Here is a 22,104-nt window from a genome sequence, read left to right as displayed (position 1 = left end):
AATGTCCAGAATATAAGAAACTCAAACTCAACAGCCAAAAAATAATCAACTTTAAAAACAGACAAATGTGAATACACATTTCTCAAAAGAAGACATCCACATAGTCTCGACTGTGGACTCAACTATTTTCATTGCTGTTTTAAATTAGTATCTTTTTACTTGAGGGTGAAAGTATGACTTAATTAAGGTTTTCTTTAAGTGCTACAAAAATATCTGCACTTTGTGGTGAGGTGTTCAGTGCCTCAATCTTGAGAGACCCTAATGGTTATTTGTTTTTGCATAATAAGGCCTTCGCAGATATGCTGAAAGTAAACAAGACCTTGAAAAGTCTAAACATAGAATCCAATTTTATCACTGGAACTGGGATCCTGGCCCTGGTGGAGGCTCTGAGAGAAAATGACACCTTGACAGAGATCAAAATCGACAACCAGGTAATGCAAGGCGGGCAGAGTTAACTCAGGTGCAGAGTGAGAGGAGAGAGTGAGTTAAAAAGACAAATTTTCTATGGGACTCAGTTGGTGTTCTGGCTTTCCTGGAAGTTTTATCAGCTTTAGGCTCATAAAGGGTGTGTGGCAGAATGTTACTAATTAAACATTGCACAGTGAAGCAGCCTGAGACATGGCATTCTCCTGCCCTGGCTAGGCAGGCAGCAGAGGAGAAAGCCAGGTGGTAGTGGCAGGGGTGTTGCCAGCTACTTTGTTCAGCCATCTCATTGTCATCTTTTTTTTTTTTTTTTTTTTTTGGTGCCAAGGATTGAACCCAGGGGTGCTTAATCACTGAGCCACATCCCCAGCCATTTTTATTTTTCATTTGGAGACAGGGTTTCATTGATTTACCTAGGGCATCTCTAAATTGCTAAGGCTAGCTTTGAACTCACAATTCTCCCACTTCACCCTCTGAGTCACTGGGATTACAGGCGTGTACCCCCACACCTGGCTTTTAATATGGACCTCAGCCCAGTGCTGTCCCGGCATTGCTTTTGCTTCTCACTGGAACTATGGCTAGAAGGAGAATGCAGGGTGACCTCTTGTCCTTGGCTAGAGGCTGCCAGAGTTGAAAGAGCAGACCTGAGCTCCCTCAGTCTGGTGCTGGATTTAGATAGAGCCTGTTTAAAGGAATCAGGATTCTAAAAGATGGTCTGGCTTAATATAGCAGGCCTGGCCTACAGCATGATCACAGTCTCAACTCTGCCATGCTATTTCTCAGGGTCCCCAAATCAGCCAGAGCAAACTGCTTTTCCTTGGAGCCACCACTGCCTGGACCTTGGAGACCTTTTCCTGGGCATCAGCCTACAGGCCTTTAAGTTGGCTCTGCTGGCTCAGCTTACTCTTGCCTGCAGGTAGCAACCCTCAGCTCTCAGGCTTGATGCTGTGCCCTGGTCCTTTGGCCAAAGGGAAGTATCTGCGATGGGGATTCAGTGAATCTGAGTGATCATCCAAGACTATATTGCCTAAGACTGGAGACCCCTGTCAGTTCCCATGAAAGCTTTACTCTCTGTCTTTGCTAACTGGGTCAAGCACGTTGTTTCAGTGCAGACCCTCTGACTCTGGATTCCTCCTGAGGCCTATTGCCAGGGGATCAGGGCAATCACCAAGAGATAGCAGCTTCTTGGCTCCTGCCCTCCTAGAAGGGATGCCCCACCAAAACCACTCTCCTAAACGCAGAAGTGTGGCTTGAGAGCATCCTGGAAATGTGCCACACATGGCCCCACACACCCAAAGGAAGCTCAGTGCTGTGTATCCTCATGTGTGTCCAGCTGCTAATAAATTAAGAAAAAGCATCCAGAACTGGGAAACTACAGAAACAGAAATGTGGAGTGAGTGAAAAGAAGTGATAACTCAGGGATATTTGTAGAATAGACTCATATCAGGAAGAAGTAGGCTCTTAGGAAGTATTTCCACAGGATGTAACACAGAGATAGATACCTTGTTCCAAAGTATATTTAACTTTCTGTCCTGGTTTAGGACACTGTGAAACCCTATATCTGTAATAATGTTATACTCTGTTCCTAGTTTCTGGCATGATACCACCTAGTTAAGGTTACTACATAAAATACAATTCAATTTGACTTTCAGGTACATAATATATAATTTCTAGTAAAAGGATTATCCAGGAAATATTTGAGACATCTTTCTAATAAAATGTTATTCATTATCTGAAAATCATATTTAGCCATTGTCTTGTATTTTCATTTGCTAAATCTCGAAATACTACCCCTAGTGGATGAGCTGGAATCCTGAAAATTTGAAGGGTTTTTCTGATGCTTAAGAAGACCCTGACACTAGGCATAGTAACCCACAACTATAATCTCAGCTGCTTGGAAGTCTGAGGAAGAAGGATTACAAATTGGAGGCCAGCTGGGCAATTTTGGAAGACCCTGCCTCAAAATAAAAAATTTTAACAGGGGTAGAGATATAATTCAGTGATAGAGCACTTGCCTAGCATATAAAAGGCTCCATGGGCTGGGGATGTGGCTCAAGCGTTCGATCCTCAACACCACATACAAACAAAGATGTTGTGTCCGCCGAAAACTAAAAAAAATAAACAAATAAATATTAAAAAATTTCTTTCTCTCTCTCTTAAAAAAAAAAAAGGCTCCAGGTTCAGTCCCTAGAACCTTCAAGGTGGAGGTTGAGGGGAGAAGAAGACCTTGAAATATGAATTCTGAACCTTGTCTCTTAATTCCCTCTAACTCAGCCTCATTACCTCTCCCCAGCCATCCAGGAATGTGTTTGAGCAATTCTTCATCTTTAGCCCTCCATTGTGCTTCTGAAATGTTTCCCCTCTCTCCCTTCTCTTCACTCATCTCCCTCTATCTACCTCTCTGTTTCTTATCCTAGGTACTAGGGATTGAATCCAGCAGCACTTTACCATTGAGCTTTTCCCCCAGCCCTTTTTATTTTGAGATAGATCTGGCTAAGTTGTTAAGGTTGGCCTTGAACTTGCAATCCTCCTGCTTCAGCCTCTAATGCCTGGTTTAAATGGCTTCTTTTTATGTTTGTGACAAGAAGGAGAATTAAGATTTCCTCGAGGAACTGGAAAAATTATTTGCTTTACTAGAAGAATAAGGAAATTTAGAGTCAAAACTTGTCTAAATTTTGTTCATTGACTCATGGACTTTTTAGAAATAACCTCAGTTTCTTCCTAATGAAGGATATGAAATAAGTTTTTGGATTTGAAATAAAATTTCTAAGGGCTGGAGCTGTAGCTCAGTGGCAGAACACTTGCCTAGCTTTTGTGAGGCACTGAGTTCGATTCTTAGCACCACATAAAAATAAACAAGTAAAATAAAGACATTCTGTCCATCTACAACTACAAAAAAATTTTTAAATAATAATGTCTCAGTTTCCTAAGGAGAACTAGCAGCTGAGATCAATTTAGCATCACAGCAAAAGGCAGCTGCACAAAAATGAGGCCTGCTGAGAACCCTCCTCTGGGGAGGGCTGCTGTGGCTAGGCTCCAGGTAAATACATAATCATCTAGTCATGTGCTCCCACTGAGAAGAACAAACAGTGGTGCATATTGAAGAAACAGATGGGTAATAGCTAAAAAAGTATTTTGAAAACATGTATGCACAAACTTTCATTTTTTTTCTTTGTATTTAGTGATAAACTATGAAAAGAAAAATATCCATGTTTTAAGAAATTTTGATGTCCATTTTCTGTTCTGGGATAATGTAACACAAAAGACTTCAAATTAAGTACTGGGTAAGGTAGTACATGCCTATAGTTCCAGTGAGGCAGGCATTAATCCTTGATAGAATCCTATCCTCTAACCTGTGTTATGAGCTGAAGTTCTCCTGAAACTTAGAGGTCAGTGTTTGTCTGTCTGTCTGTCTCTCTCTCTCTTTTTCTCTCTCTTTTTTTTTTTTTTTTTTTTTTTTGGTACTGGGGATTGAAACCAGGCATGAGGATTAAAAGTTTGGGGCTGGCCTTGGCAACTTGATGAGACCCTGCCTCAAAATAAATTAAAAAATAAATAAATAAAAAGAGTTTAGGGTGTAGCTTAGTGGTGGAACAACCCTAGGTTCACTCCCCAATACCCTCCAAAATTTGTCTGGACTCAGAAGTTCTCCCATTAACTTTTCTCCTTCATCTAATTCATACTTACATCTCCCAAATTTAAAAGGTATATATTTTTTAAATATATTATAATGGCAAAGCATTAGAATAGATTCCAGAAATTGAGTACAACTGAAATTTTTGCAGTCATGTGTCAGTATTTCAAATCAGGGAAGAATGAAGAAAAAGATAGAAGCACCCGCTGGAACAAAATAAAGTTGGGTCTCTTCAATCTTATACCAAAATTAATTTAGAATGAAATAAATATTAAAATATATGAAATCATAAAACAAATAGAAGAAATTAGGAGGAATAGAGAGAATGTGACAAAATCTGGAGGCTGATAAATTCAATCGTGAAAATAGAAAAAAGGTTTTATAGTAATCAAAAGGAAAATCGAAAGACAAACCAAATAACCAAATAATGTGTTTCCAGTACATTTGAAAAAGGACTAATTTCCTAATAAATGAGAAACTTTAAAAAAAAAGTCGGCAGCAAAATGGCAAGTGACTTATATGGGTAGTTCCTCCAAAAAGAGAAATACAAATGCATAAGAAAATGATTGTTCTTATTCATAATTCAAGAAATGTAAATTAAAGTTGAGAAATGCAAGTAAGCTGGATATGGTGGCACACACCTGTAATCCCAGTCACTTCAGTGATTGGGAGGCTGAGGCAGGAGGATCACAAGTTCAAAGCCAGCCTCAGCAATTTAATGAGGTCCTAAGCAACTTAGCAAGACCCTGTCTGAAAATATAAAGGTATGAAGATGTAGCTCAGTGGTAAAGTGCCCCTGGGTTCAAGCCCTCATACCAAAAAAAAAGGGGGGGGGGCAAGTTAAGTATAATTTTTCACCAAATTGGTCAAGGTTTTTAAAAATGGATAATTTGGCTAAGAGAGGAAAACCAGTAACTTTCATGTACTGTTGGCAGAAATAAAAATTATCATAACCTTTGAGGATAATTCAGTAATATATCAGAATTTGAAATATGCTTACCCTTGGACCCAGCTATAACTTGCCCTACAGACAGAGTTGCAGAAATACCTCCAGATATACTGTGTGCACAGGGAAGTTCACAGCAGTGTTGCTTGTAACAGTGGGAGTGGAAGGCACGATGACCTTCAGTCAGTGGGGGCCTGGCTAGCTCATTGACCCATCCCTACAGTGGAATGCTATGCAGCTCTCTTTATAAGGGTGAGGTAAATGTTTATTTACCAACATGAAAAGATTAATGTTGAATGGAAAATAAACACATGTTTCAGAAACATAAACTACCCTAATTGACTTATGTGGAAAAAAAAGCATGGATGTACCTGTGTGTGGATATATAAATGCACAGAATATGTTGAGAAGACTACATGTGGGGAAGGAGCCAGTTACGGAAAGTGGTTTTCATATACTTCTTGTTTGCTTTTTCTGAACAAACCTGTACTTTTAATTTTTTAAAAAAGTTTATTGATTATATTGTGAAAAAATATATGCTATATTCCTTAAATTTAATTTTTAATTTCTATATCCACATGCTCCAATTAAAAAAAAAAAAACCTTCTGTGCTTTTTCAATATTCTATGTCTCCACTTAAAAACAAACAAAGAAATACCCCTCTTGCTAACAAGTTTTCTTGGAGATTTTTCTGTAGCCCAGTAACTTCAGTGTTTGATAATTCATCTGATCCTGCTCAGTAAAGCCCCTTTGGGATCTCCAACTGAAACTTTTGAGAGAATGGCAGATTGGTTGTTGATCTTTAATGATTTTGGGATATGGATCCTAGAATAGAAAATACAGCAATTGAATTGATTGCTGTAAGACAGTTTTACAAAGAAGAAGAAAAAACAGTGGTCAGATATAATTCCAGTTGCTCAAGAGGCTGATGCAGAAGGATCACAAGGTCAAGGCCAGACTGGTCAACTTAGCAAGACCCTGTCTCGAAACAAAATACAGTTGTATCTCAGTGCTATAGTGCTTACCTAGCGTTCACAGGCCTTTGCAACAGCAAAAAAAAAAAAAAAAAAAAAAAAAAGTTTAAATTCTTTTGATACTGGGATGACTTAGAAGCCTCAAATATTAGTTTTACTTTAACTGTACCTCTTGAATCACCTGTTTCTTCATAAATGGTTGTTTAATTTTTTTTTTTCACCTTAGGACACCAGCAGATTCATCTGTCTGGATTTTTCTTCTAGTCAAGGAGCAGGACTCAAATGACTATATGGGAGGACACATCTCCAATAACACTGTCCCTTTTGAATTTGAGACTTTGGTTTCTTAGAATTTTTGTTCAAGTAGCCACATATCTTTCCTGTGCATTAACAATTTCCTTTTCCTTTTTGGTCATCCTATATGTGTGTGTGTGTATGTACCTGCAACCAGAGGCAGCAGTTGGGAACAGCTGTAGAGATGGAAATTGCCCAGATGCTGGAAGAAAATTCAAGGATCCTCAAGTTTGGATACCAGTTTACCAAGCAAGGGCCACGGACAAGAGTGGCAGCTGCCATCACAAAGAATAATGACCTGGGTAATGCAGCCGTGATATGCACTGGTGACAGTAGGAAGATCCTGCTGAACATTCACTTTTCCACCTCTGATGCCCCCTGTCACAGATACCATCCCATTGGCCTTGGTGTCACTTATTTCTTCACCCAAGGCACATGGTTACATGGTCTTAGACGTCCTCGTGGCCCCTGGAGTGTTAAAGTGTCAACATAGCATTCTTTCAAAAAGAGCTGTTTGTTCTCTTTTCCAAACTGACTTTGACTCTTGCTTCATTTCCTTTGTTTCTATGCCTTTCCTTTAATTTCTTCTTTTTTTACTTTTTTTTTCTTTTTCCTTTACCTACTTCTCACTTATGGATTAAGCTCTGTTATCTGTATCCAAAAATCGACACAAGGACATAGAAGTTCTCACTACTTATGATTGACTTCTCACTACTTATAATTATTCTCTCTTCACATATTTATATGTGATATAGGTATATCTGATATTTCAGTACTTTACATGCGAAATAAACTAATGGAGGTAATTATGACAGTTAAACTCGGAAGTAGCTTTTTCAGTTAGCTTGTCTTTAATTTTGTTGAAGATGCATAACATTTCTTCTGTTAGGAAGAGGTGAGGCATGTCCTGGTTAAATACAGCACAGAAGCCTGATGTACAGTAGCACACACCTGTAATCCTAGTGGCTCAGGAGTTTGAGGCAGGAGGATCACAAGTTCAAAGCCAGCCTCAGCAACTTAGCAAGGCTGCAGCAACTCAGCAAGACCCTGTCTCTAAATAAAATATAAATAAGGGCTGGGAATGTGGCTCAGTGGTTAATTACCTCTGTATTCAAACCCTGATACCAAAAAAAAAAAAAAAAAAAAAGACCAGCACAGAAGAATGGAACAGATTGGGAAGGTATAGTATGGGGACAACCTAGCCACCTGGAGCAACATGGAAAAAGAACATCTAGGAGCAGACAGTCCACTTGGCAAGCAATGAGTCAGCTGACAATAGGTTTCAGTCCCCAGTTTAAGGTTCAGGAACAGTATGCAAGACCTTGGACAGAGGAACTGGGCAAGGTGTTCCTCCAAATGTAGTTTTTCTGGTCCTAAAGAGGATTCGGATTGTGGGGAAGATAGAAGCTAAAGGTTAAAATAGGAAGGGTCAAGTAAAACTTAGTGTCCAGGTGCCTGCCCATGCTTAGCCAAGACCCTGCAACGCAGCCAAGGTATATGGTATCAAGAGGCAGGTCGCATATAGGGCCATGCTTACCTGTGGGGTTCACAGGGTAAGACTAACAGGCAGCCCAGCAAGGGGCTTTGAAAAAGAGTAGAGGCAGCACTCCAAAGGTGTCTAGGAAAGCACATTGGGTCCACATCTGAACAACATAGTAACCACAGAAAAACAGGTAAAACACGGTGTTAAGTAAATGGAGAGGTGATCCTGAATCCAAGAGTAGTTACTTAGATGAGGTTTAGAAATGGGATTACTGTTTGCAAAAACCTGGTCTTCAAGCCACAGTCACAATTCATGGACTGTGATTGCATTAACCTAGGGAGTTTGTTAAAGCCAATCAGTGGTTGAGTTGTACAGAAGTTGAGAAGGTGTGTCTAGGATAAGTGACCATGAAAATATTTAGAAGTTCACAGTTTCACAGGTCTCTTCTGGACTACAAAGATGACAAAGTTCTAACACTCAAGTTCCCAACTATCAAACATAGCTTCATTTAAATGTAAATTTCTCCAGATACTGGATTATTTTATCATTTCAATTTATTGCCATGGTCAATTAAATATTGAAGTTTAAGATAATTGGTATCCTCACGTATGTGAGATTGCTGTTTTGTGACATTAATTATGTTTGTCTGAAATTTAAGAAATATCCCTTCCTTCAATTTGTCTTGTTAAGCTTTTCTCTTGTTCTCACCTAGTTCGTAAGAAGAGAGTTGAAGGAGACCGAAGGTAAACGTCCACTAGAAGAGAGGAACTTTCACCACACAGCCATCTAAAAACCGACACAAACTCTTCTCCTTCCCCGTGGGACCATTTTATCAAAGGTTGTTCATTTTCGTTAACCATACAACTAGTAATTTGTTATTCTTTTTGAGTCCTACTTATTTATCTGGAATTCTTACATATGTACAGTTGTTTTACTTTCTCATGGGCACCTCTGGCAACTAGCACAAGTGGACTGATACAGACTTTAGAGACTGACTTTATTAACCACTTTCATGTTGGGTTATCTTGTTTTCTTACATGAACTTTTTTTAATCAATGAAAGGAATTTAGTATATAATACATATCTGTAACTGTGATTATGATAGAGGCCTATCTCTGTTTACATGCATAGCTTTGAGTTAGGCTAAATACATCAGAAGTATTCTGCTTACCACATGAAAAATTAGTATTGCCAATTTCTCACTGGGTGAGGAAATGTGACCAATTTAGCATAAATTCTCTCTTAATTCCAGAAAAATCACTAAATGCACATGTCCAAATGATTGCAGATCATCTTCATAAAAAAAGACAGCATTATGACACTTTAACACACAATTAGTAAAGAAGTGTAAATTAATTATTAACCCACAAATATAGCTTTAAATCAGACTCACAGGTAGTGAAATGAATTAGCACACCTGCCTTTATTGATCACTCAACATAAATTGAATCTTTAACATGACTTTAAAGGATAACTTCAAAGCGTTGCAGAGTTTTCCAGACATGATAGGAAGTTTTTAAACTTTAGTAAGAGAGAATTTTAAAACAAAAATACATTCCTAAATAAAAAAATAATCATATCTTAATCAATTGTCTGATATACAAGAAAACATTAGTTTGACAGATTTTACAAGGGTTTATTACTTTATCTGTAGTGTAACGAGATTGCTGGGAAAAAATGTGAATATTCAGGTAAATTATACAGATTTTTGTCCACCTGTCATGATCCATCCTGACATTTGCAAACATCAGGAAGAAATATGAATGATGACTTCTCCAGGTATTTGTCATCTCAAAGACAGAGCCTGTGAAAATACAGCTGAGATGACTGCATTGTAGTGTTAATCTTAATGTAACAGTACAACAGTGTAATGTAAACGTAAGGAGACAGGTGACAGGAGTTCTTCGCTTAGTGCAGTTAACCTGAGACTGTGCCTCAAAACACCATTGCACACCTGTGGAGATTCCCCCTCTCTGTCTTCTCCCCTCCCTTCCTTTCATATCTCCCTCCAGCACTCCTTTTCTCCGTAATTCTGAGCCTTATAAAGGTAACACCTAGAACTAAAGAGGTTGCTAATCCTGGCAGAAGGTCAGTTTAATCTAAGGGTTCCTGAGTTACTTTGTAGCAGTAAAAGAAGTCAATGGAAAAACAGTTACTATAATATTTGGCTTATAAAGCACATGGAATCTATTTAGGTGATCCCTTATAAATTGGACATGTACTTGAATTATAAGTACCTAAGTCTCTTTCTCTCAAGTCCTTTAAAACATCTCATTTTCTTGAGAATTTTTTACATTTTTGAGGGCACAATAATTAGAACATTCTGACCTTTTTTGAACTCTCAAAATCCTTTTGTTTATTACTACACCTCCTTATCAATCTAAAAAAAAAAAGTAGTAACTACTATTTGGTAGCTTTCAGTTAGATTTTTCCTTCCTTCTCAAGCATTTAAATGTAGTATGTGTAGTATGTTGGAGCCAACTTGTACAGGCTTGCTGATTGCTAAATTTTCAATAATTTTACAGACTAGTTGTTCAGCACATCCTTTGTGTGTGTATATGTGTGTGTGTGCTGGGGATTGAACCCAGGACCTCCATGTGCTAGGCAAGCACTCTACCACTGTGCTACATTCCTGGGCCAATAGACCCATTATTAAAAATTAAATGGCATACAAATAAAATGAAATAAATTATGGTGGAGATAAAAATAATAAATACTCAAGAATACCACATTTTACTATTTTCTATGATCTTGAGATTACTTACATCTGTTGGTTATATTATAGGAAAACTGCCTACAGTATGCTACTGCGTGACTCTTCCCAACACCATCACCATTAACTTCTTATAGCTTGAGATTGGCCATGGTAGGAGTAGTTATACCTTGGAAGTTAGTGCTATGTTACAAACTGGGACTTTCCCCCCCCCTCTAGATTGCTGGCTGGTAAACAGTCATCAGCACACCACCGGGTGAAATGGATATGAGTTTTATACATACTCTTGGTTACCTTGTTGCCAAAAGGAAAAATATTTCCCTTACCTATCTTTCCTCCTATCTCTGAATTGGTTACAGATCTCTTTAAGTGTTGAGATCCTAACATGCCTCAAATAAGCCTTTTTCCTTTTCTTACTCTCTTTCTTGCCTTCACCCCTAAGAAATCTTGGACCCTGTGGAATGTTCCCTGCAGCCTCACAGTATGGGCCATGGGCTAAAGCAGTTGTTGACAAATCCCAGCAAAAGCAAGAAAAAAAGTCAGAATTGGATCATGGCTATTTCTTTTGTATAAACAGTTGTTGATAGTATTACAGTAAGCTAATAGGACATTATCAAAACCATAGCACTCTTTTTTAACTTATAAACAGTTGGGTGACATTATAGAGTCTATGAGATAAAATATTTATTACTAATAATAGTGTCTTATTGTTTTCCTGTATTATAAAAATAGCTTAAAGTTGACATTTCCACAAACATTTACATATTGAAGATAACTATTAGAAGATAAACATACATTTTGGGGGAACTTTCAAATCATTTAATTAGCCTAAGACTTCATCTTCCATCTGCCCAAAGTGTGTAAGTGGAAGCTCTTTCATGATAGTGGACACAATTAATACCTTACTATCCGTCACGATGGGACATAGTGTATATAAAATATTTTTATATGTATGTGTTTTGCTAGATATTATGTTGAGATATTTGGTAATACCTGGACAACTGATTGTAGGGAGATTATGTGTCCCAGGCCCACCTCCGTTCCCCTTTTATAGTTGTGTAGTTTCATGTAAGTGTAAAATCACTCCCCTTGACTTGTGGGTTCATATCACTGAGACTCCTCTCACAGCATAGGTAGAAGATGACTTTTAGACATAAACTTTTGGAGTTTAGAAATCAGGTGATTAGTCCAGCACTACATCTCCCAGTCTGCCTGAAGTGTACAATGCAAACTCTTTCATCCTCATCAGCATGATTGAATCCCTTGCTTATGTCTGTGGAGGGCATAATATAAATGTGTGTGTGTGTGTGTGTGTGTGTGTATTGTCAGATATCTAATTAGGTATTTGGTTACATCTGGACAACTGGATTGAAGGGAGATGCTATCTCCCCAGCTCCACTTCCCTTGCCCTTTGTAGAGTTGTTGCAGGCCCAGGTTAAGTGTGAAATTACTTCATGGAGCTTGTAGTTTATGTCACCAACCACCACATTTCACAACTGTGTGGAGGATGACTCTTAGGAAATACATATTAGAAGCCTAAAATCATTTCATTTTTCCAACACCAATCTTGCCATCTGCCCAAAACATATAGCATTTCATCCTCGTCAACGTGATCAAGCCCCTTCCTTCCATCTTTGTAGGGCACGTTGTATGTAGATGTTTTGTACATAACCATCACCAAATACTGTATTGAGGTATTTAGTTTCATCTGATTGAAGGGAGACACTATCTCCCAGCCTTGTTTCCCTTCCCCTTCTCAGGGTTGTATACCCTGAGCCTAGAGGGGCATGTACAGCTCACCCATCTTGTGGCACACAGTTCATCTTCCAATAAAAGCCCATCTCCATTTAAAAACTCAGAAATCATCCCAATGCCTGTACTCCTCAAATCAGTTTTCCTGAAGGAAGACGGGCACACCAGACCAATAGAACAGCTACTTCTTTTCCACATGGAAACCCTGGTAGGACACCAGCGTTGGGGAAACCACTGTCCTCTAAATAACTGCCATGAGAACATTTTTGATGCTCAAAACTTGAAACCAGTGTGAAGCATCAGCATGCTTTCAAATTAAGATAGTCCTTTGGAATTTATAAAAGCATTTGCAGGTATTTCCTTTTTCATGGATATGATGTGCTCAGCCTTCTCCTAGATACTGTAAAGGAGACAGAGGAAACAAGAATCCTGATCTGAGTGAGCCAGGTGTGGTAGCACACACCTGTAATCCTAGCAATTCGAGAGGCTAAGGCAGAAGGATCACAAGTTTGAGACTAGTCTCGTAACTTATCTCAAAATTATAAATAAATAAAAAGGGCTGGGAATGTAGCTCAGTGGTTGTGTGCTCCTCGATTTAGTGGAACCCAGTACCCAGGGCAGGGGTGGAGGGAAAATTCTGGATTGACATAATTTTATATGTGTTTTATGGTTTGTAGAGTAGACAGGAGTGCTTTTTTGCAAAGTAGAAATCATCTTTAGTTCAAGTCTTAGCATCACCAGAAATAGGGGAGGCAACAGGAAGTAGTGAATTCTGGCTTCTGTGGTATGTTAACCGGGACTGAGAAGAATTGTTTCTGGAGTCAGGTTTTAAGTCATGATCCTGAATCTTCTTTCTGCCTTTCATTTAATGAAGTAATCACTTTTTCCATTTTAATGCACAGATAATTAAGGAAATCTAGTAGAAATCTATACTGCCCCTCATTTCCCTATACTGTTCCTCATTTCAAATATCCCTGCTCTTCACTCCATCCTTAAAGCTAAAAGAAAAGGCAAAGGGTTTAGATCACTTGGAAGCATCAACTGAGCTCACTGCATGCAAATCACATGATCATCCTTTTGGAACTAGACAGAGAAAAGTACCCAGAATCTCTAAGATATATTCACTGTTTTCTTGCTCCCCAATTCTAGATCTGATTGATTTTACCTTGTGGTTCAGGAGTTTAGAAAAGTGGAGGTGCTGGCTAAGGGGGAAAACAGGATGGGAGTTAAAGATTTAAATCTGTTTAATGGCTACACAGAGCTCTGCCCAGCTTACCTCTTTCCCATCTGCCTGTAATAGCAATAATGGAAAAATCAGTTGGAAGTTTTAAATGTGTAATATGACTCTGGGTACTGTGCTAATAACAGTATGTGTATCAGAGTTTTATGCTTATGACAGTTTGGGATACGTTGCTGACTTGGGAGACAGTAAAGGAGAAGGCTGAAGACTTAGGTAGAAAATATTAATCAGCTAGCCAGATTTTTCTCTGATATCTTCCATGGTAGTTATTCTGAGCACATTGGCTCAGCTGGTTGGTATGGTAAGGACATCATATTAACAGATTTCAATACTGAATCCTAATCCTATCACCAACACTTAGCAGGTATATGATCATGGGCAATTCATTTAATTGCCTGCCAATTATAAACTATATAGGGGGAAGAGCACTGGATTTGGAGTCAAGAAACCTAGTCACTTGGCTCCATGCTTTCTTAGCTGGGAGACTTTGGGCAAGCCACTTTGTTTCTCAAGCCTAAGTCTCATTAGCTATAGAATGGGAATAATATCTTCACTAACTACCTCACAGAATTGTGGTGAGAATATAATCAGATAATTGGATGAAAACACTATAAAACTGGAAAGTGCTATACAGAAGTGGGAGATCATTTTTATTATCAAATCATTAATGTCCACTGCTTCTTGAACTGTTCTATTCTGACCAACATTTTCTACATCTTTTGGAGTAGAGGGAATTGAAGCATGGGTGTGATGGAGGGGACTAGAACTATTTTACTTTGAACACAAGAGGTGAGAAAGATGGTCAGTAGTGGTGGTGGGTGTTATATATGTGATAAGGCAATTTCCTAGGTCATTTTGACACTGCCTTGGAAAATGGTCACAATCCTTGCAGAGGGCCCAAGGCTGAACAAAAGGGGAAGGAAACAATGACTAGGAAGTGAGGGAAGGGCCTTGGGCACTCCTACCTTCCTGTCACTACTGGGAGCAGGGGAGGCTAAAACTTAAAAAGTGTCACTAGTGGCCTAGGAGAGAAAATTGTCCTTAGGGCTCCAAGAATTTTCATGCCTAGCAGTTGTGTAACAGGCACTAACTCTGATCATGAAGGGTAGAAAATGCCACCTGTTATGAGATCAGCTCTATGGGGCAGCAGTTACCCATCACCAGCAACCTCAGCCCTGGTCAGTATTATTTTTGCTAAGAAAGTGATTAAAGCATGGCTTCACAGGGCTTTCATGAGCACTTGGAGGCAGGGACTGTGTTTCATCAATCTTTGTATCTTTAGTACCATCTGGTAAGGTGCCTTGTACACAGTAGGTGCTTAATAAATGTTGCTTGTAATTGTCCTCCAGTCCCACAAGAGTCATGCTACATTTGCAACCATGTGATATATTTTTAAAAAACAACACTGATTTGCATGTCAGCTGTATGTGACTTTGGGCCAGACTCTCCATCTATCTTGTCTTCATTCCATCTGTAAAATGAAGTGAGTGAACTAGATGTTCTCGAGGGTCCCTTCCAGCTCGAAAACTTTACAACCCCATTATTCTAAATCACTTCCTTTGAGTCTGCATGTAGGTGGATAGTGCCTCCACTGCAGCTCAGTTTCTCTCCAGAAGACTTTGTGCAGAGGAACAGATGTGAACATTCTGCAGACAATTATTTGTTCCTCTTCTGCTATTGTCTTCAGAATGGTTCTAGATGTACAGTCTTTTCAGAAAGAATATTTTAGGGCCGGGGATATAGCTTGGTGGTAGACCGCTTGCTTAGCCCATGTAGGTTCAATCCCCAGTATTGCAAAAGAAAAAAAAAATTTCAAAGGCAAGAAAACCAGAAAGGAAATTTTAAAATAACGTTTTCCTCTTCAGAATCAGTGGGAAAGTAGAGGAGGAAATGTAAAGAAGAAAACACAGTAAACATTGCATGTTTTTTGTAGGCTTTGATTTAAAATTTGTGTTTGTTTTTCTGAGTGCACACTGGGTAACAGAGAGAAGCCAATCAAATATGCACTGTGCATTGAGAGAAACTGGCCCAGGATTTAAACTTCTATGAATAATCTAAATGTGGATAGATAGGAATTGGCCATATGGTCAAATGGATAGAAAATGCATTTGTTTTTTGAGGTAATTTTATTTTATTACCAAATGTTGCCAGTGACAATCTTTAGTTAAGAAATTATTCTGACTTAAAATTCTTATCTCTGTCACTTTCTTTTTAAGGAAAAAAGCTTCTATAACCATGGAAAATAATATTTATATTTTAATTAAGCCTTTGTCTTATTTCATTTTTCCCAGAAAATGAATAAACTGCATTTTTCATTGCATTTAAAAATGTAAAATATTTGCATGCCACTGATCTGTAATATCTTACCCGATCAGATGCCTGTATATTGTGTGACCTTAAGTGTATTGTTATATGTATTGTTTTGAAGAGTACAAAGGAACTAATACTTTTGTAAAGTGTTTAAATTTATATTGGCAACAGCTATTTGGCTAAACAATTATTGAAAAATCCACATGGTTTCATTTTTCTTTTGAAACTTTACGATCAAAGCTAGACAATTGGTTATGTTCATTAAGGAAATAAAAGACTAATTTGCATTTTAAATGTGAAGTTGAATATCATGTGGAAAGAAAATGTGAAATAAAGCAAAATGTATGAAGTGTAAAATACTTTTGTCCTGATAATTAGGACCCTAGTTGGTCCAATAGGTGCAATTTTTGGCCCTTTGGAATTACTAGCCAGACTAATGCTAAGGTAAATGTAAACTGTTTTAATTAACCAACATCTTTCTGCTTTTGAAGATGTAATGTATTCATTTGTGTCTGGAATGATGGTTCTAAATGCAAATGTAAAGAACACTGGGAAATAATAAACTTAATTTTAAAAGTGAAAGTAAAGAGTGGTTTTATCTGGCAGATTTTTAGACAGTGTCTTTTAAAAATAAGTGATTGGCATTGTGCTCTTACATTAGATAAGCACATTTACAAAAAGAACTGTAAAGTGCCTTAATATGAAGAAGATAAGAAGTAGACAGCCACCAGCAGCTAGAAAGAGAAATGGGAATGTGTTATCAAAACAAAAATGCATGTATTTCCAGTTAAAATTTGTTAGAACAAATAGGAACAGGAATACAGAGACGTGTGTGTGTGTGTGTGTGTGTGTGTGTGTGTGTGTGTGTGTGTTTTGAACCTCTCCTGGGAATTTCTAACACGAACACTAAAATAATAAAGTTATGTAGTAAAGGCTTGACCTGGAAAAACAGGAAACACTGCACTTCCTGCCTCTCTCCTGAACTCTGTCTTGACTTTCAGAAACACTAGGCAATGCTTTACCACTGAGTTACACCCCTATGTTCCCATTTTTTTATCTCTAAATTTCACCATTTAGGCTAATGATGGGGTCTAAGACATAAAGGGACTTATTTCTAATTTCTATATTTGCTGTTTTACACCTTCTCTTGGACAAGGAAGTATATTTCTATATTATAAATGATTCTCCTTTTCTGTCTATGACGTTGTAATGAATAGAGATTACAAGTATGCACTAGGGGGTCACACTTCCCTGGTTCCAATCTCACTTCCATTAGTTATTTTGAATTTATACAAATTACCTAGCCTCAGTCTGTAAAATAGAAACAATTATAGTACTACATCACTGCAGTACTATTGTGAGGAGGATTCATGCGTAAAACACACTGAATGGTGCCTAGCATGTAGGAAGCACTTAGGTATTACTTTCCTAAATTCTAGCCCAAATAAATAAGGACAACCCAATTCTCCATTTTATGCTGACAATGTCAAGAATTTAAATAGGATCAAATGAATCTTATTCATTCTTTTATTTCCACTGCCCGTCCCTTTCTGGCAAATAGGACCTCCCTCATCACTCTGAGAATTAAATACAAACAAGATAGAGCTGACTCAGGAGTTGCTCTTGACCCACCCTTTCATTTAATTCAGTTCCTCCTTACCTCCCTGATGCTTGAACTTGTTTGTGCTTGCTCTGTTCTCTGGGTACCCTCTTTTGGATTTGGCAGTCTGCCCTCTGAAGTAACTCTTTTACTTTCAGATTTGACTCTACTGTAATGGCCGGCTCTCTAATACTTTGATAGCTCAGCCTTTTTCTATGGCTATAAGAAGTGGTGCCCCTCCTTGTCCACCCTGGTTACCAATCCACTGTCCAGTCCTATCAGTCTAGGAACAGGATCAATCAGATGCCCACATCTTTTAGCAAACATCCCAGTATTACAGAGCTGGAGCCTTCTGAGAAACTGAGGAGGTCCAAAGGCACCACCTACATACACTCCAAACCCTAATTCTTGCAACCAAGTCAGAAAGATTTCAGACATGTCAAAATTTCAAAATAGTGTATTAACCACTTTAGTAATTTGTAAGTATATGGGAGTGAAGCAGAGATCTCTAACAGCTAGCATGAGTTTATTGACGGGATAGGAAAAGGGAAAGGACATGCTCTCAAGGAGTGAGTGGGTCTTCTCAGAGAGGAGAGTGACAGCGTGCCTCTCCTGTACTCCAGTTTTATTGGGGATACCAGAGAATCTTCCAGAGAGTCCTGCCTAGGTCCATCTCTTGACTTTTGACTGACAACAGGGTAACATCAGACTTTCAACTAACCACTGCCATGGCAACTCTAGGTCATCTTGGCCCATACTGACCAGTTCTAATTGGATTCTTTTTGGTACCAGCGATTGAACTCAGGGGCACTTCACTACTGAGCCACATCCCCAGCCCTTTTTTATAGTTTATTTAGAGACAGAGTCTCACTGAGTTGCTTCGGGCCTTGCTAAGTTACTGAGGCTGGCCTCTAATTTAAGATCCTCCTCAGCCTCCCAAGCCACTGGGATTATAGGTGTGAGCCACTGTGCCTGGCTTTGGTTGGATTTTTTAAAAATATTTTTTAATTGTCAATAGATCATTATTTTATTTATTTATATGCAGTGCTGAGAATCAACCCAGTGCCTCACACATGTTAGGCAAGTGCTCTACCATTGAGCCACAATCCCAGCCCCTCTAATTGGATTCTTAACCATACATTCTTACAGATTTTATGGTTAGGAGGATCTATCCTTATCTCCCGGAGTTTTAGGATCTGGTCACAAAGGTCCTTTGGGTTCCTCCCACCAACATTATCTGGGGCCTAGATTTCTCCTACTACCAGATAGATTGCTGAGGAATGTGACATATCCCGTCCACTTAGGCCAGGCAGGGCTGCAGGTGAATTGCTTCTTGAAAAAGAAAGCGTATAAAAAAATAAATAAATAAATAAAAGAAAAAGAAAGCGTGTGAGGATTAGCACAGTGGGCCCATTTTACAGAATTATTCTCTTAACCTTGTGTTCTCACCATTCTCATTTGTCTGTTCCCTAACACCAGGACTTCAGAAGGATCCAGATATATGTGATTAAATGAAACTGAACTAGGCAATGGATGATGTCGGAAAATCACACAGGTATATGACACAAAAGGGGTGGAAGTGGGGAGGGGACTCTACAGATTATAGACTACTAGATTTATTAATTCTGAGGAAAATTTCAAAATAGTGTATTAACCAATTTAGTAATTTGTAAGTGTATGGGAGTGAAGCAGTGATCTCTAACAGCTAGCATAAGTTCATTTAAAATAAATGACAGGAAAAATAAGATTACGTACCCCATTTGAATCAAATGTATGATATGTCAAGATCATTGTAATGTTTTGAGCAACTAATAAAAAAATTTTAAAAAAAATAAATGACAGGAAATCTTGAGAGTAAGATAAAAAGAACATAATATTTTTGGATTTCAGCAAAAAACATTTGGCAGTCTCAGCATCCTTGAGGAATAATGGCTGCATGAGAATGTACCTCAGTTGTTAGATGACTAAACAATCTTTTTTTAAAACTCTTTTTTAAAAATATTTTTTAGTTGTAGATGGACACAGTATCTTTATTTTATTTATTTATTTTTTGTATGTGGTGCTGAGGATCAAACCCAGTGCCTCACTCATGCGAGGCAAGTGCTCAACCACTGAGCCACAGCCACAGCCCTTTTTTTTTTTAAACTCTTTATTGCAAGTAAATGATGATAAATGTGAAAATTTCAACTAGAAGTACTTAGTAGCCACCACTGGACTCTTATCTGGACATGTCTTTATTAGCAGTGTATCAGCTATTTGTATGTGATGCTGACACTGAGAAGAACAAGAAATACTTTGTTAGGTTCCAAAATATTTGGACAAACTAAAGTATAAGAAGTGATAGTGGGACTGGGGATGTGGCTCAAGCGGTAGCGCGCTCGCCTGGCATGCACGGGGTGCTGGATTCCATCCTCAGCACCACATAAAAATAAAATAAAGATGTTGTGTCCACTGAAAACTAAAAAATAAATATTAAAAAATTCTCTCTCTCTAAAAAAAAGAAGTCATAGTACCTTGATATTATAATACACTCTACTGTCATGTTTATATTAAAAGAACAAATAAAGAAAAGGTCATAAATCCATCTTCTAGTTGTGTGTGTGTGTGTGTTTCTTTTTTCAGTGCTGGGATTGAACGGAGGGCTTCAACCAAGCTAGGCAAACACTCTTCCACTGAGCTATAACCCAGTCCCATCATTTTCTACTTTTAAACCAAACAAATGCCTATAATCCCAGTGACTTGGGAGGCTGAGGCAGGAGGAGCCTTTGAAACCAGCCTCAGCAATTTAGCAAGGCCTTAAGCAATTTAGTGATATGTTGTCTTCAAAATAAGAAATAAAAAGAGCTTGATGGTAAAGCATCCCTGGTTCAATCCACAGTACCAAAAAAGAAAGGACCCTGAAAATACCCTTCTCCCCAAAATACTCCCAAACTATACTATTAATATCCCTGAATTCCATCTGAGTGGATAAAGACTTTGGTATTTTAGCTGACTAAAAACTTAATGTAAATAAGTAGAATGTGTTTGTCTAAAAGCTATCTCTCTTTTTTTTATTTCCAGTGATAGGGATTGAACGCAGGGGTGCCCTACTGCTGAGATACATCCCCAGCCCTTTTTCCATTTTACTATGAGACAGGGTCTCACTAAATTGCTGAGGCTGCTCTTGAACTTGTGATCTACCTCCTCAGCCTCCCAGGTTGCTGGGATTACAGGCATGCACTACCACACCTGGCTGTCTCTATTTTAAGTAACATTAGACAGAGTCTTGGTATTTGGCAAAAAATCTGCTACTAGTATGCACAAGGCCCTGAAATTGATCCCTAACCAACACCAGAAGGAAAAAAGGAATTTCTTCATTAGGTAAGTAAATAGGGAAATAAATTCATCATCAATACAAACATAAAGAGGGGCTATATTAACTAGATAACTCAGGAAGAGTAGCGTATCCTTTTGAACCAATCAATGTTTATAAAAATGTAAGTCATACAAGGAAGGAGAAGAGGTCACATCATAAATTATAATACTGGTCTTTCTGGAAATATCTGGTTTATCTAGTATTTACTATTTTAAAACCTGAACTTAATTCTTATTTCATTCCATTTAGAACATGTTCATGTATTCTCCTTGGCTGAAATTAGGCTCTTTATGGTGACTCCCAGAGAGTCTAACAGCAGGTGGTTCTAGGAAATTATTGTTTCTATACAAAGTGTTAATTTTTTTAGCAATAATATTTTAATGATATTAAAATAAAAATTAATATTTTTGCAAAACAACATTTTAGGGTTTTGTGTGTGTGTGTGTGTGTGTGTGTGTGTGTGAATCCATGGCCTTAGTACATGCAAGTCAAACACTCTACCAACTGAGTTATATACCCAGCCCAACATTTTAGGTTTATTTGTGTCTCCTAGAAGTTCATTCTTTGGTAGTGATATTTGTCATCAGTGTTAGCTTCAGCTGGAGTGCTTTTGATTCTCAGCCCTTTGGCATTTGGCTGAAGGGTGAATTAAGTGCATCTCTAGAAGAGGCATACTGGGGTATAAAATATGCAAAAAGGCAAAATTAATTCCAGCTGATGGCTTAGGGAAATTTGAAGAAGAAATAAACATTTGAGTTGAACGTGAAACACAAGGAGGCATTTAACAGGCAGAGATGGGGTGATGGAGAAGGGCATTTCAGGTCACAAAAATTGCTTAAACTCTTTCTATAAAATTGTGTACCCAGACATGGTGTCTTAGCCAACCTTTCTCTTCAACTCCAAGTCCCCATAATAAAACCTTTACCATTTAGTTTCAAGTTTATGTCTACAGCTTGAGTGTTCTCAACTGTCCTATAAAATACATGTTTTTACAAATAACAACAATAAAAAAGAAACATAGTATAACAAGGACACTATTTCCTGAAGGAACCATTTGATAACAAGAAAATTGCCACTGGCATTAATTTGCATATGATGATTCAGTGTGACACATGCTCTATGAGTTACACTGGCTGGCAGCTTTAAGATAACACTAATTAGGGCTTGAAATAAATTGGTAAAGTATCATTTTATCTATCAATCACTTTCACTTAAGGAAACCCTGTAAACCATGCTATGATTTGGATATGGAATGTCCCCAACGGCTCATATGTTGAAGGTTTAGGCCCCAATGCAGCAATGGTCAGAGCCGGGGCTTTTAGGAGGTGACTGACTCCTGTGGACACTGACCTCATCAAAGGATTATCCATCCCAGCAGAA

The 22,104-nt window shown here is 38.2% G+C and overlaps 1 protein-coding gene across 6 annotated transcripts in view; it reads left to right on the top strand.

Moving 5' to 3' along the window:
• The window catches only part of Tmod2 (tropomodulin 2), a 56,868-nt gene extending 35,726 nt beyond the window's left edge, over positions 1–21,142 (top strand). For 3 of the 6 annotated variants that reach the window (XM_005316576.5, XM_078049613.1, XM_078049614.1), the window contains exons 8-10: positions 288–431; positions 6,429–6,573; positions 8,467–16,356. In XM_005316576.5, the coding sequence (XP_005316633.1) occupies positions 288–431; positions 6,429–6,573; positions 8,467–8,501 (324 nt within the window). In that variant the 3' untranslated portion in view covers positions 8,502–16,356. Of the gene's footprint in view, positions 1–287; positions 432–6,428; positions 6,574–8,466; positions 16,357–18,848; positions 19,954–20,429 lie in introns of those variants that run through there. The other 3 variants (XR_013438780.1, XR_013438779.1, XM_078049615.1) reach the window with 3 other exon arrangements.
• The last annotated feature ends 962 nt before the right edge of the window (positions 21,143–22,104 follow it).

The sequence above is a fragment of the Ictidomys tridecemlineatus genome, chromosome 5, assembly GCF_052094955.1.
Source record: "Ictidomys tridecemlineatus isolate mIctTri1 chromosome 5, mIctTri1.hap1, whole genome shotgun sequence".
Taxonomy (NCBI): Eukaryota; Metazoa; Chordata; class Mammalia; order Rodentia; family Sciuridae; genus Ictidomys; species Ictidomys tridecemlineatus.
This window is presented reverse-complemented; position numbering and strand designations above follow the sequence as displayed.